The following is a 15,027-nucleotide window of genomic DNA, read 5'->3' as shown; positions in this document are numbered from 1 at the left end:
TAAATGCAAAGCTCAGGCAGACAGGATGAATACAGCCTTGCTCATCTTTAAAAGTGCCTCTTTTTTCCTTTTCCTTTTTTTTTGTTGTATATCTTTTCAAAAGAAATGTATTTCTGATATTCAGATATAAACAGAGCCACTCTGGGGATGATGCTGAAATGAACACGGTGGCAGAGTGCACCATTACTGTACCAAGTGCTAAGATAGAAAAAGAGGGAGAGAAGCAGGGGGTAAAGTGGGAGAGGGAGGGATATGAAGTGAGGGACACAGTGCTTGGATGGGTAGAGTGGAAGATTTGTGTAGACAGAGAGCAATATGGAAGAAGATGATTGAGAAAGATGGACAGGGAAAGATGAGAGAGAGAATAAGAGGGTGGATGATTTAGAGACAGCAGGAGAGCGCAAGAAAGAAATAGGGCCAAAAAGCAGTGAAAGGAATGGAGACAAGCTAAGGAGCCGGTGACAGGAATAGTATAGAGGAGGTGTCATCGTCAAGGGTGTCCAAGTAAGATGCCATAAAACACTCCCTTATTCTGCGTACTGTCACAGCATACCGGCTGAAACCCACAAATAGAGGTGTGAGACACGCACACCAAGACTCAGACACTAAAGGCGCACTAATGCATTAACATCTCGCTTGGGTTTATTTGCCAACATTTTTTCTTTGGGTTTGTCGCGTATTACAGGGACACTGGTTCCCCTTCATATTTTCTTTTGGAGCAGGAGCGGCAGAAACAGAATAACCATTGAAGAAATTTATGTGAACAGGTGTTTTCTTTCGTGGGTAATTTTTCAGCCAATAAGAAGTGAGCGTATGAAAAAATGTATCTGACTGAAAAGTGTATTCCCCATCAGTTGCAACTTGTTGCCGGCAGTCACTGTCAAATCAGTTGAAGTCCCTTTTATGCTAGCTTAGCAAATCTCTGTGATTTCCTTGTAAATACTGGTTGCTGGGGGGAAATGTGCATCCACAACTGGTTGGCAAGTGTTTGCTTGCAGATGCTAGCATTACATTTTTCACACAGTCAAACTTCTCCCTGTGATTGCTCTGGTCACTAGCAAACATTTGCAAACTACTCAGAAAGTGTTAGTGAAACTGTGAGAGGTGTGATGTGAAACAGGGAACGTTAGCATTTGGTGTTAAAGTCGTGCCTTTTGAAATGTGTATTGCAGCAGCAAAGCTGCTTTTACTCTTTGCGGTTGGTGTCATACTTTCTCAAGTTTCACTGCAGCCTGAGAGTTAATGGTAAGTCTTTGCAAAAAAGTCAGCATCTTCCATGCAAACTATGGCCAAACGTGGCAACAGCTTTGGTGGACTGCACTCTTTGCAAACAGTTTCAGCTGGCAACAGTCAGTAACTAAACCCCATGCGGTCGGGGAATTCACATTTTTGCCTAGACGTGACGGTTTGTGTGCAATTTTATGCACAGTGCAAGTGGTACACAGCAACAATTAAAACAGTACACAGTTATTAAAGAATGTTATTAAAGGTTTAAAAAAAACCCCGAAATATACTTAAAACACTTTAAACCTGTCTGTTATTGTGCACAGGTCTGACTGTTGTGTGAGTGTTTTCTTAGTTTTAGAATAGGCAGTTAGTCTCCTGTTTAATCAAACAGGAACATCCCTATTAAATTGTCTCTAGGTACATCTTAGCTTTTCTTTGCTGCTACCTACATAATATAGTAGTCATTTATGCTAAGTGAAGTCATTTAAATCCTCTAATGACATATTTCAAATTTGTGGCAGATGCTGCTTGTGCTCTGTTGCTTTTCCAATATTTTTTCATAAATTAGGGCCACTAATTGGATAATTATGCTGTATTTTCTTTACCGACAATCAAGACTAATATTTTTCACTATCATCTTTTTCAACACTAACTCTTCTTTGAAACCACAGAAGACAATAAGTAAACATAAAAGAATGAGTGAAGTACCCCCAAACACTTTAATGTAATATGCATAATACATACAGAATGGCAGATGCCTGTACTTTCTTATTAGTGAGTCAGTTTCACACTAACTCCTGCCTTTTGGCCAGAAGTTATAATCAAATATACATAACTTCTTTCTTTGTTCAGACTTTTTTCCCTACATAACTAGGGACTCTCTGATCCCTGGAAGACTTAGTGCCTGCCTCCTGTCTTTCTGGCCACTGAAAGATAGGAGGAAGGCAGATACGCTGTGGTTCAGGAGCTGTTACAATTAAAGCTAAACAGTGCTGACTAGATCATGCCTATGTGTCTACAAAACCAGAAATGCTTTAGACAACTCATGCCATGCAAATCGACCTCTTGCAGATTAATTATATCTAAACTGCCACTGCATGTAACAGATGACACCATCTGCACATCAGTACAGTGCAGGCTCAGACACACCTACCATCATTGGTAAGGCTACACTAATGAAGCTATTGCAGAGGAGTGTGAGCAGGTGGTGAACGGGAGCCAAAGAAGGGTCAGTAAGGCAGCTGAAGTGACACTCAGCTCAGAGTTTCTAATTGCTGTATTGGGGGAAACATGGGGATATGACATGTTCCTACTCTGTTTGTTGCAGTATGGTGTGTGTGTGTGTGTGTGTGTGTGTGTGTGTGTGTGTGTGTGTGTGTGTGTGTGTGTGTGTGTGTGTGTGTGTGTGTGTGTGTTGTGCTGCTGTCATTGCCAGATGTTGTTATTTGTTAATAAGAACTGTAGAAAATCTGTTTTGCGGGTAGCATTCACTGAATGTGCTGATGGATATTTTCTTATTATTGTACAGTGACCCACACATAACACTCTTGTGATAAATGACACCTTAGTGCCTCAGTATAAACTGAGATTGGCTGTCATTATAGTGTAATTGGTTGTGAGGGTAATGTCCACACAAGGGGTGAGAGAAATATTTATGCTGATGATGTCGTACTTGGCATGCAGGAGGCAGCACACACTGCAGCCAATTTTTGTGTGTATTTCTGTGTATGCACCTAAATGTTAGTTCGTGTGACACTGCAATGTGACATCAGACAGATGTTGAACTAGGGAGTTAAAGAGTTAAAGACCGGATAATGTCCAGTTTTGGTCTTGCATGCTTCTCTAAAGGGTAAATTGTAAACGTTCAGGGCTGTTGTGCATCTGTGAAAACACAAATAGTTTCCTGAAGTGTCTCCAACATGTGTTTACTGATACTACTGTGAATTTGAAAAGCTGCTACAGGTCTCTAAGACTTTTTCAAATAATTTCAGTACTCTTTTAAACAGTCAGCATTCCTCACTTGCTGATATCAGGATTTCAGGAACAACCCATTAAGCAGCTGTTCAATTGATTCCCATTAGAAAGAAATGGCCAACAGCAAAAACAAGAGCAATTTTCACCAACATTGAAACCTCAGCTTTGGCAATTACTCTGCTACTGCAACAGGGGTGCTGTGTTCACTGACAAGGAAGGTACATGACTCTTAGATCTTTTCAAAGAAGCTGCGATTCATCTTTTGGACATTAATAAACTGAGAATCCTTGTTAGGAGGATGAGACTTGCTGACACTTGTAGGCTTTCAACAGCAGACAGACCAGAGAGAATATAAAAGTACATGTAGGTGAGCTAAGAAACCAATCAGTCATCAAGAGTTCTCTTTTAAACAGTATGGTTAATATTCCCCCAGAAGTGCATGCATCTTTCTCTGCTACATGCTTAAATTTCATGCAAAGTACAAGAGCAGAAAATTAAGCAGGATAGCTGCTTAATTTTAAAAGAACACACACCATGCATGAAAACTCTCTGTTATTGCTACAGAAGTCTCATTCATGTCCCATCAGTAGCTAAACTAATATAATGTTCTCAGCCATAAAACACATCCAACTTTCACAACAATGTGAACAAAAGTTTAAGTGACCGCAGCCTGTGGTCAATCTTTGTTCCAATTTTTGCCCGTTGATGGCCCGTGATGTTTTCTACATCATAAACCAACACAAAGAAAACAGCTTTTAATCACAATGCATCACCTCAGGGACATTTTGCATGCTATGTTAATACATTTTAAGTTGTTTTGTTTTTGTTAATCTCATTTCTTTTCACGCTTTTTACTTTGAAAAAATCAAGGTAAATCAGTTACAGTTACACTGTGTCTGCATAGACACATGCACACACAGACACACACTAGTGTGACACTTGCAACATGACACCTGCTCTCTCCCTAACAAGGTTTCGATCAAACTACTTTAGGAGATATTAAAATTTTCACCAAAAAAAAAGAGCAAAACCAGTTTCGTGCAGTGAAACTAATTTTGATCATCTCACCCCATCTCGTTGGGGTCTTCCTTTCACTGCTGCACATTTTGAACTTCTGAAGATCTGCCATGTGTCCTGTCTGTTTCAACTCCAGAACAATTTAGTCACTAAACTGGCAGTCCAGCAAGCAGAAGGTGGAGTTGGTAAGTGGATTGCTGGAGCCCTAAAGCTGATTTTGCTGATAGATGTTTGGACCTGACCTGAAGGCCTGACCTCTGGGGCAAACTGTAAATTAGATTTTTTTTTTTTTCATCCAGCACAGACTGTGGTGCTGTGTCGCCTGTTTGTCATCTCTCTACCACCATCAGCAAAGGAATCATTTGATATACAGATATTATGAACTCTATGACAGTGAGTGTGCTGCATCTCCTGGGACCAGTTGAAGTTGTGGATGGCGTGACAGCATTAAGGCAGAGAGGAGAATGGAGACAAAAGAGGAGGCCTGTTTGGGATGTGAGTGATAGATGGCATGGCCAGGGAAATGGTCTGGAAGAGAATGCTGCGTCAAGCAGTCAACTGGCCAGGCATCGATTTAATCTTGTGCACTCTCCTGATTTGACCGCGTTACAGAGAGATTGAAAAGCCTAAGTGGATGTGGGCCTCTGTTCACTCACCTGAGCACACAGCACTGATAAGAGCACAATGAAGCTAGAAGCAGGCTGAAACACTGGCCGAAAAACAATGGGGGTAGAACATCACAAGACACAGGGTAAGACAGTTGTTTCAGGCCTGCTAACAAGCAGCTAAATCCACTAGAGGGGCCGCTCTATCGATTTATACCGGGGTTGGAGAAGTCACAAAGCTTATGCAATTGGATCTTGCGTATCCAATGGATTTTGACTCAGATATCTACAGAGATCCCTCTGGCTCTAAAACTATTGATTGGGCTTAAAAGAGGTTATCTAATGAATATTCTAAATGGTGTGCTAACCGTGAAGCATGTGTGTTTTGAATAAGTTTGATGGATTCTAATAAAGCATGAGGACTATCCTGTGGTCTGTTTATGTATAGCAGAGGGAAATTGATATTGATCCCACAACCATCCATGGTTTCTGTGCTACATGGCACTGCTTCTTTGATTTTTGCTGACCCTCTGCAGCCTCCAGTATAGGCGTTCAAATGTCACAAAGTAATCTTTCATTTAAAGAGAAGTTGTTCACGAATAGCATTAAATGTAAATGATCACATTTTGACATTTAGTCTGCTCACATTGCATTGTGGGATCGGTCGATGTTCAGGATTAGTTGTAATCCTGGGTATTTGGTGAACACATTCATTAATGGAGAAATGTGTCAACTGTGGACACTTTTGCTGACTTATGTAGTTTTGGAAAATACTTGAACATGCGCACATGCGTTCTGCCCCAGTCACTCCGCTCAATAAACCAGGCATCGGTTCTTCTTCACCTCTCCTCTCTGCCTGCACATTATGCACTGGTGCACATGCAAGTAGGCGTGCAGACACACACTTGACAAGCTGCATAAGCAGGAACCTCACAGGTCGACACACCGTGGACCTCTCGCATGTTTTTAAGATTAAGTGGCAGCCTCACCTTGACCCCCCGTGACCTCACTGTTGTTATGAATGCCATCGCTGCACTCTGGGATCCCATTAAATGAATTGTCTGGGACAATCAAAACAATATTAATTTTAGTGCTATGGTCATAACAGGCTTCTATTTTCATGTAGATAATGACTGCCACATTTAATCATGATTGCTTATTGATCTGCTCAGTATCCTCAGAGCATTTCTCATCAAACTTGTAAGCAAACAAAACCATTCCTCAGTAGTCAGATAGTGTAGAGTTATATAACTGCAACATTAGATGCATGACCAAAACCAGCATTTCCCGGCATCTATAAGAAATCCCTGTTTGCAAGTTATTTGTTTCTCAATTCTAAATTGGGTGTTGCCTGCGATCAGCAAAGATTTGCATGCTTATATGGCATTATTTAAGCATTGCTTACACATGATTTATAAGGGGAACGGTACACAGTTGCACCTTCAGCAAAACTGCTTGTATTCATATAGCTACAAACACATGAGGGAGCTGACCAGTAGATTCAACCCCAGTTTTTTTCCTGCTGTCCACTGACCAGAATACCAGAGCAACTGGGAGCCTTTTGCCTTTTGTTTTGCCCAAAGGCAACACAGCTGACAGCACAGTATCAAGCCGAAGTGTGTAACACACATGTCACCAAGTTTCCTCCAAGAAATCAAAGAGAAATCCAAAGTGGTTTTTCTTGGAGTGCTTTTTTCTGACACTGACTTTGAGTCAGGTGAAAAATGATTAACAGGCAACAGAAAACTGCTTTGTCACCAGTTTTAGGCAAACAATGACCAAAACTCCAAACTTTAGCCTGTAGCTGCATCCACAATGAGCTGTTCTAAATTGCCAGTAGTTCATACAGGGTGCTCAGAGCTCCGTAGACATTACTGTCATCATCGTCTCAGTTTGAACATGCACAGTAAAAACACTGCAATTAATGAAAGAAAAGAGAAAAATAGAATCGAGGCATCTTTTTTTCATTTTGTTTTTTTGTTTGGTTATCTCGACAACATTGGTAAATAGAGACAGTACCCTTTAAAAGTAATGGGTTAATAACCATTCAATAGTTATTTCTCTACTGCATGCTTTGGCGAGATACTAGGTTGTAACAGATTCCTTAATGAGGCCTTTATGTGTGTGTGATAAAGAAACCAAGATGCAGTGATTTTGACTGAAGGCTAAAAGCTACTAGTTATCAATGTATCAGAACCTTACTGCCTCTGACGGTTGGTTGTTGCAGTGGGTTTATAGTTGCCATAACCTGTTAATTAAAGTCTAAATAAGAGATACCCTTCTGCCTAAGGTAGTGGTAGATGTTATTTTCACAATATTCATCTGGACAGCTGATGGCGCAGCAACCTCCTTATGGCCGCTTTAGAATTTCAGCTGGCTTTACTCAGCATTCCCTTTTGTGAATCTCACACATTGTTATGCTGAGATAGCAAGCCCAGTGTATAGTTCGTGCTCAGCGAGGTAGCCTGCAATACCTGAGACACTGAGCAATGAATGTGCGTTCTTATTTTTTGTTTGTCATGCGTATTTGTATGGTGTGCACAGATAATCAGGTTGCATAAGGTGGAATCTGGGACACTATGTGCAGAGGATATGCCACAAGGTGCTGAGCGTGCCCTGCTCCCTTGCTCACTTGCTCATTTGGTTGGTTACTCGAAGTGAAGCATCATTTGTGTGAAAACAGCAAAGAGATTATGTTGACATACTTTTGCCATGTCCAGCTAAGCTTGACAAATTTGGGTATTCAGCCTTAAAAGATTTCAGTTCTTGTTGGGGTTTTTTCAACTTTTTCTCTGTTTCTTTAAAAATTCATTAGGAGTCTTTGGCATATTACACTGAGGTCCTTATGTTACTTGGAAGCAAAGCAGGAAATAGTCCATTTGGCATGTGTTACACAATGAAGCAGGCCTTTTCAGCTGCTTTGGTTTTCAAAAATGAAATAAATCCTGGTTTATGATATTTTTTGTGCATCTGAATGTGACTTGTCGTATTAAAAAAATCAGTAGATAACATGCCTGACAGCTGTCTGTATACTATATGATTTGAAAACATCCCTTGTTGAATTTCCCTTGTTTATTATTCATGTTACCTTGATCACATGAATGCCATTTACTGAAGAGCTTTTTGGCTGAATCACATATTTGCCATCCACACAGACTGCATTACTGGGGTAGTTAAAAGTAATGTTTGAAGGCCTCCACTGGGACATAAAATGCAGGCCAGAATGGACTCCAATGCAGTGCTTTGAACCACTGGTCTATGCTCACAAAAGAAAATCAGAGAGAAGGTGAGAGAACAACGCTTGGTAAGAGAAGGGTTGCAGGATAACATTACTTCCTTTCTTAAATTTTTAAGGGGCCATCAGAGATCTTTCCTTTTGATATAAGCAAAGACTCTGGCTGACATGGAAAAGCACTGTACAGATGTTTGATTGTTATAAATTTTAAATATGAAGAAATCAGACTACTTTGGGTTTCTTGGGTCAGCTCTCTACTGTTGTCATAGATTCTTTTACCTTTTATTTGTCTATATTGCCATATATTTGGGATTAACACCAAAAGTAAGCAGTTATGGGCTGTGGGTATGACTCAATTCTCCAGCAGGAAAAGTAAAAAGAAGTAAATTTCACTGAATGATCCAAGGCTGATAATCAAAATGACAGGAAGACTGTTTTTCCTGAGATACATCTTGAAGTAATATATTACAGTACTAAAGGATCCCATTTTGGTATTGTTTTGACTTAAAAAATTCTACTGTAAGTCTTTTAGTTGCAAACCAGGCACCAGTACCAGTATTTCACTGACAGACTGTAGCTTCAAATGATAAAATCTAACAATAAAATGAAAAAAATACTATTACCAATCCAATAGAAGTGTTTTAATTTAAGATATTGATTATGTGTAACGATTTGTAAGTCCTGTCACATAGTGGAGAGCAATATGGTGCAGTTTGGTGCAGTTTTTCATGTTTCTGTCAGGATGAACTGTAATGATTTATTACTTAATTAATGCTAAATGAAGTCAGAATTTTATGCCCCAAATCTTTAAAACTAATTTAGAGTCCAAAACATTAATTTTTGTTAAGTAGCAACTGACAAATGTAAGCAGGCTGACAAAGTAAATAAATGTTAGGTTATAATCGTCATTACTTTAATACAATGACATTTGAAATGAGCCTATTTAGAACCACACAGAAAGAAGAAGAAAAGCTTTTAAAAAGCTGCGGTCCATTAACCACCTTGTACTTTATGACAGGCTAATCAATGATAATAAGAAATAAGTGCAGCAAATAACTTTTAAAAAAATCTGAGTGTAATTTTTCCAGTCTCAAACATTTAAAATGGAAGAAAACAATTCTTAGCCTTGGCTCACATGTGGCCACATGGCAATAATTTATTGATAAATTTGTTCAATATTGAAGTACCACCACTCTCATTTGTGGTCAGCATTAAAGCTCTCAGGAAGACATGAACAAAAAAATGTGTGAAAAAGAGCACGAGCGGGTCAGTAGCTGGGGTTTGACTTATTTATCGCGCCCTCTTACGAAGTACACTCACAATAGAGTGAGCTGTCAGGTTGCTGGTATGAATGCAGACGAGATTGTATATGCCACACAATGCCTTTAATTATGTCGCCGTCTCTTCCCTGTCAGAAAACACAAAATGGATCAGAGGCCATAAGGGAAAAAGTAAGTAAGCAATTATCTTCTCTTGTCTGCTATTGCTGTCAGTCAGTGGAGGCTTGGATTCTAAACGACACCAATGCAAAAGTGGAACCTGAGCTCTGATAGATGATGTAATAATAGTGCTGCACACAACATTTTAATAAAGACACTCCATATCTCCATTTGTCATTTCTCAAAAGTGACTTGATTTGTCTTGTGAAACTAAGACATCCAAGTCATCAAGTAATCTGGAGGCCTTCATATATTTCCTCCAGAGGTGCAGTTAATTAAATCAGGTGTGCAGCTGTAGAAGAATAGGCATTACAAAAGCTCATGCTATGAGCAAAGGCTTGCTGATCTCCCACACAGTGCAAGTAATTTTCCACACAACAGAGAACAGTTGGTCATCTTGGCTTTGCAGCTTGTTGATTGCAACTCTTCATGTAACACCTCACTTTAGTTTCTCTCCCTTCCTCCTACTGTAGGTAGAAAATGGGAATACTGCATGAGAATTTATTTGCTGAATAAAAATGCATTAGTAGCTTGCTACTGCTGAGCAAGAATTGTATCAAAGCAATTACTCGTTCATCAGCAACTCTTACATCGAATAATCTATTCCATACAATGGAAATAAATGGGATGTATAATTTACCTCTTGTGCTCATTTCCATGTGTATGATTCATAATTTTTAAAAAATTAAATAAAATAAAGATCCATTTTTACCTGATGCTGGCTTCTAAGCTCAGCCCATCAGTTCATCCTCCATCCAGAAAAGGAAAACGAAAGTTCCTGTATCTGGAAGGATCCCCATGTTAAAAGACTTGTCACAGGCTGGGTCTCCGACCCAGCACTCTGAGTTTTCTTTGTATTTTTTGATATGTTATTAGTTTTTGTGTTATTTCCTATTTTGCCTTTAGTTTAGGCAGTTATTGGTTATTGTTCCTGGGTTTTCTATGTTTTGGGGTTTGGTATTTATTCATCACGTATTAGGTCTGTTAAGTTGTGTTGTCATGTTTAGTTTTAGTATTTCCTGTTTTATTCTGACAATGTCATGTGTTCTCTGTTAATTGTATTTAGCTTTTCTCTCCTGGTCCTGTCATTAGGTTTATGGCTGTCAGCTGTTTCCCCATATGTTTCCACTTCCCCTGATCACCTCATGTCTGTATTTAAGCCTTTTGTTTTCTTCATGCCATTGTCGGGTCGTCTGTTTATTCTGCCCTAGTTCTAGCCTGGTTCTGTTTATTTTGACCTCGGTCTTAGTTATGGTTTTCATCTGTTATTCATCATTAGTCTTAGTCATAGTATTTGCTGGTTATTTTCCATCACAGGCATAGTTTAGGTTTTGGTCTCAGTACCGTTTAGTGTTTTGTTTCTTAGTGTTTTGTCAGTTTACTTTGGTTTCCTGGTTTACTCCTGCCGTCATCTAATAAAGGATCACTTTTCTGCTCAAACTTTCAACTACTCGTCATCATCTGCTTTTGGGTCCTGTTTCCACACACATCGGCGCACCCCGCCGTGACAAGACTTCTGATTGGCTGCCTCTCATCTGGTTCCCAAGAGAACAGTGTCCATATGTGTGCGTGATATTAGTTGGACATGATGCCAGTGATTATGTCACAGTTTCTAGGACAGAGGTTTGTTTGTTGTTTGGTGAGCAAATTTAAAGTGAAATACTTGAGTCCAACAAAATATTAAATTAAAATGCTCACATATCAAGACACCATAATGAGTAAATTGGAACTGTCCATCACTGAGACCTGGTCATTAGAAGTTTTAAAAAGTCAAGTCACAACTCTGACTCGATTTTCTAGGATTATCCCTGCACTCTGTGCAGATACAAGTCTGGAGCTTATTTGTTATATTTTTAGTTTACACTTCTCATTTCTTTGGTGGAATAAAAAGCCTTCTAGTGGGATCCTTGATGAAAGGCATATGAGAATGTGTGTGGCATTTATTTGGATAGGTTTGTCCCCCCTTCCTATATTAATCTGTATAAAAGCAAAATCTTATACAGAAATTGTTGATGGGATGGAGATTGGAGACTTTTTCTGTCAGTTTGACATCCAGGTAACCCACTTTTGCTTCAGCCTGTTTACTCTTTGATTATCGGGAGAGCTGAGGGAAGCACTATCTCCCACCTGCCAAAATCAGCCTGGCAAGCTGTCACAATAGCAATGAAGACACATATACCACCTGGGTGTTTGTAGGTGACACACATTCATGCAAAACTGCAACTGTACGCACACATGCACTGCTTTGTTATGTTGAAGTGCACATAGTTTTGTTTTGACAACAAACTATTCCTGTGGTGCTTTAGAAAAACATTATATGTCTGAAGGTATTAAGAAATCATAACAGCAAAAAGCAGGCCACAGTTTCTACACAAACGTACCAAATTTCCTGAAGCTGCTTTGAAATGCCTCCCATCTAGATATTAATATTCTGGCAAACTTTATTAACTTTCATAAATTTAAAAAACAATAATTGTGTGCACAGGTGTGAATTTATTTTAGATTTTCTCTAAACCAAACACACTCAAAAGTGTCATGGGTTTGCAGGAGGAGGACCCAAATGCAGACTCTTAAGGCAGGAGAATAAACTGAAAGTGCATCTTTATTTAAGCTGGTAGAAAAGTCCAAACTCCAAATAACAAGGTCCTTGCAGTGATCTTATAGTTCAGGCAAGGAAGACACAAGCAGCAAAAACAGGATGCTGTGAGAACGACTGGGGGGAATACACAACTATATATACACAAGAGGGGAATTAGAGGAAGTGAACACAGCTACAGGACGTGAACAGAATCTAGGTAACGAGTCAAGCAGGAAATAAAACTAAATACAAAGCACAAGAGGCGAAGGAGTGCCAAAATAAAGTGAGAACATAGACGGGGGAAATAGACATAGACACCATCTAGCTGTTGATTTGAGGTGAATACAAAGAATTTGGAAGCAGTCCTCCATCCTCATAATTCAGTCCACTTTGTGCAGTGTGCTAGGACCACTGGCAGCAAAACAGGTCCAGAGCATGATGCCACCAACACCATGCTTGACATCTTGTACAGTGTTTTGTGTTCGTTAATACTCCTAACATACACTGTAAAAAAATGTAATATAAAAGTATTTTACTGTGTATTTTACAGTTTTGTACTGTTCTTGTAGAATATCATTAAATTCACATAAATAGACTGATTATACATTTCAAATGTAAATTAACGTAAAATCACTGTAAATGTAATAAAACATAATTCTTTTGTTTGTTGTTTGTTTTGTCTGTACATATGCATATTTAGATTGTTAAAATACATTCACAAATGTATCATAATTTCACAAATATCTGTCCGTTATTTGAAAGATTGAACTGTTAAATTCAAATGTAATGCTATGGAAAAAATATATAAAATGATTCTTATAAACTTTTACATCAAATAATAATTATTATTATTGTCATTTAGGGCGATCGTGGCTCAAGAGTTGGCAGTTCGCCTTGTAATCAGAAGGTTGCCGTTTCGAGCTCGGACAGTCTCAGTCGTTGTGTCCTTGGGCAAGACACTTCACCTACCACCGACTGGTGATGTCCAGAGGGGAATTATAAAGTGGATTATTATTATTATTCCTATTACCGCAGTCATTGACCTTGTTTATAGGTAATTTCATTGTTTAATCACATTAAAATGTTCCTAATTTAATGTTTAAAAGCACTTGAAAAAGGCACAATCCCATGTAAAATTAGGGCAACAAACTATATTGTCATTACTAACCGTATTTTCATGAGAAAGTTATTTTCTGGTATTATTTTGGCGCCCGGCTGCCAGAATATTAGTGTTTTTTTAGGATTTTTACGGTGTACCTCTTATCACTGGGACCAGTTAGCCTAGTTTTTGTCTCGTCTGACCATAAAACCATAAAACTTTTCTCTAGAAAGCGTTTAGCTTTTTGATGTGGGCAGCTGCAAGTTTCAGTCAACTTTGAAGGTGTTGATTTTGGAGCAAGGACTTCTTTATTGCCCAATAAGATTTGACGTGTCAAGTTAAAAGACACTGTAGCACCTTCAGCACTATCATATTTGAGCCTGTCAGGATAGAAAGTAAATTCTAACTTGTGAGCTTGTTGTTTAAAGTCATTAAACTCAAGTGCACCAGTGCTAACACCTGACCAGTCACTCACTAACATATGTGGGAAAAATCTTCATTGGGATGAGTAGTGCTTTCTCCCTCCTTTATTTTTCACCATCCAGGCGTCCAACCCCCTACTGCTACAGTTGGGCTGTTGTCCAAAAGATAAGAGTTTGGTCATACTGAGCAGCTCCCATGTGAAGCAGGGTATTGCTGATAAAGAGGAACAAGCACATTTTCTCTTGCTTTGTTCATGTAAATGTGAATTGAATGAGCTCAGGAATACTAGCACCTAAAAGAAGTAAAAAGAAGTGGTCTTCGGAGGCTAAAGTAGTCAATAACAGTAAAGAGTCAACATTTGTCTGTTGTTGTTTTGATTGGACAACATCTGGCATGCGTGTCTTTGTCAGTGCTTCAGTTGCACAGAGCACATTATCTGAGTGCGTGTATGTGTGAGAGCGTTGTGTCCTAAGATGACAGATGAGAGGTTTGCATCAATATTTGAACAAAGCGCTCTGGCATCTCTTTCGGCTGAGGCCATGCTGGTTTTAAGACTCTGAGAGGCAGAGCAGAAACATATTGCTTGTGTGACTCACAGTGCAAAGAAATTACAAGTTGGAGAGTAGATCTAGCGCTCCGGGCATTACTGCAGTCTGACTGAAGTCACTGTGAGACTTGCCTGGGGATAGGGAGGAGAAAAACTGTAGGGAGGAAACAGAAGTGTGACTTAAAATAATGGTATAAAATCCATCTATTATCTGTGGACCAGCGTTGTTAATCAAACTTTAGTTTGGCAAGTTATTGCCAAAGCTATCAATGGGTTGTGCATAGTGGAGTCTGTTTTGGGGCATAGTATTTGTGTGCATCCTGCTGGTGCGCATAACACATTGAGTTTAACAGTTCATTACCTGTCATCTTGTCAGCAGGACACCTCTTGCTAGAGGCTGATGGGTTTTGATGTGGTTGAATCACAGATACTAAACATAATCAAAATTTCACATGTTCTGCGCCTCATTTGCCATTGTACCAGGAGATCAAGAAATCCTATTGTTCCATATCTATCTTTCTCCTGTGGCATACTTGTCATTCAAAAATCTTGAGTGGGAGTGGGGGGGGGGGGGGGGGTTTGGGGGGGGGGGGTGTCAATAACAGTAAAGAGTCATAACTGCAAAGGTTGCAATTATGCAGTCAGCTATAGTTGGCTGAGGAGCATAAAACTAGCGCATTTTAGTTCAGACTCATGGCTTATGTGCATTTCCTGAAAATGCTAAACATTTTTTTTTTTGTCTTCCTCCTGTACACTCGGTGATCTCAGCAGATGCTCCCCCAGTGCTTCTCACGATCTTCAACACCCACCTATCATCTGCTTCACCAATCTCCTTCCACCCCCATCTCCTCTGCTAGCTTCACCTCTGATCCTCAAACTAGAC

General features: G+C 39.4%; 1 protein-coding gene across 4 annotated transcripts in view; it reads left to right on the top strand.

The window, feature by feature from the left end:
• Positions 1 to 15,027, top strand: part of LOC113025470 (netrin receptor UNC5D-like) — a 181,782-nt gene that overhangs the window by 89,455 nt on the left and 77,300 nt on the right. For 2 of the 4 annotated variants that reach the window (XM_026173236.1, XM_026173234.1), the window contains exon 2: positions 9,474 to 9,509. The exons of the other annotated variants lie outside the window; for them this stretch is intronic. In XM_026173236.1, coding sequence (XP_026029021.1) covers positions 9,474 to 9,509 — 36 coding nt within the window. The remainder of the gene's footprint in view (positions 1 to 9,473; positions 9,510 to 15,027) is intronic. 4 annotated transcript variants of the gene reach the window in all.

This window comes from Astatotilapia calliptera, chromosome 7 (assembly GCF_900246225.1).
Source record: "Astatotilapia calliptera chromosome 7, fAstCal1.2, whole genome shotgun sequence".
Taxonomy (NCBI): Eukaryota; Metazoa; Chordata; class Actinopteri; order Cichliformes; family Cichlidae; genus Astatotilapia; species Astatotilapia calliptera.
This window is presented reverse-complemented; position numbering and strand designations above follow the sequence as displayed.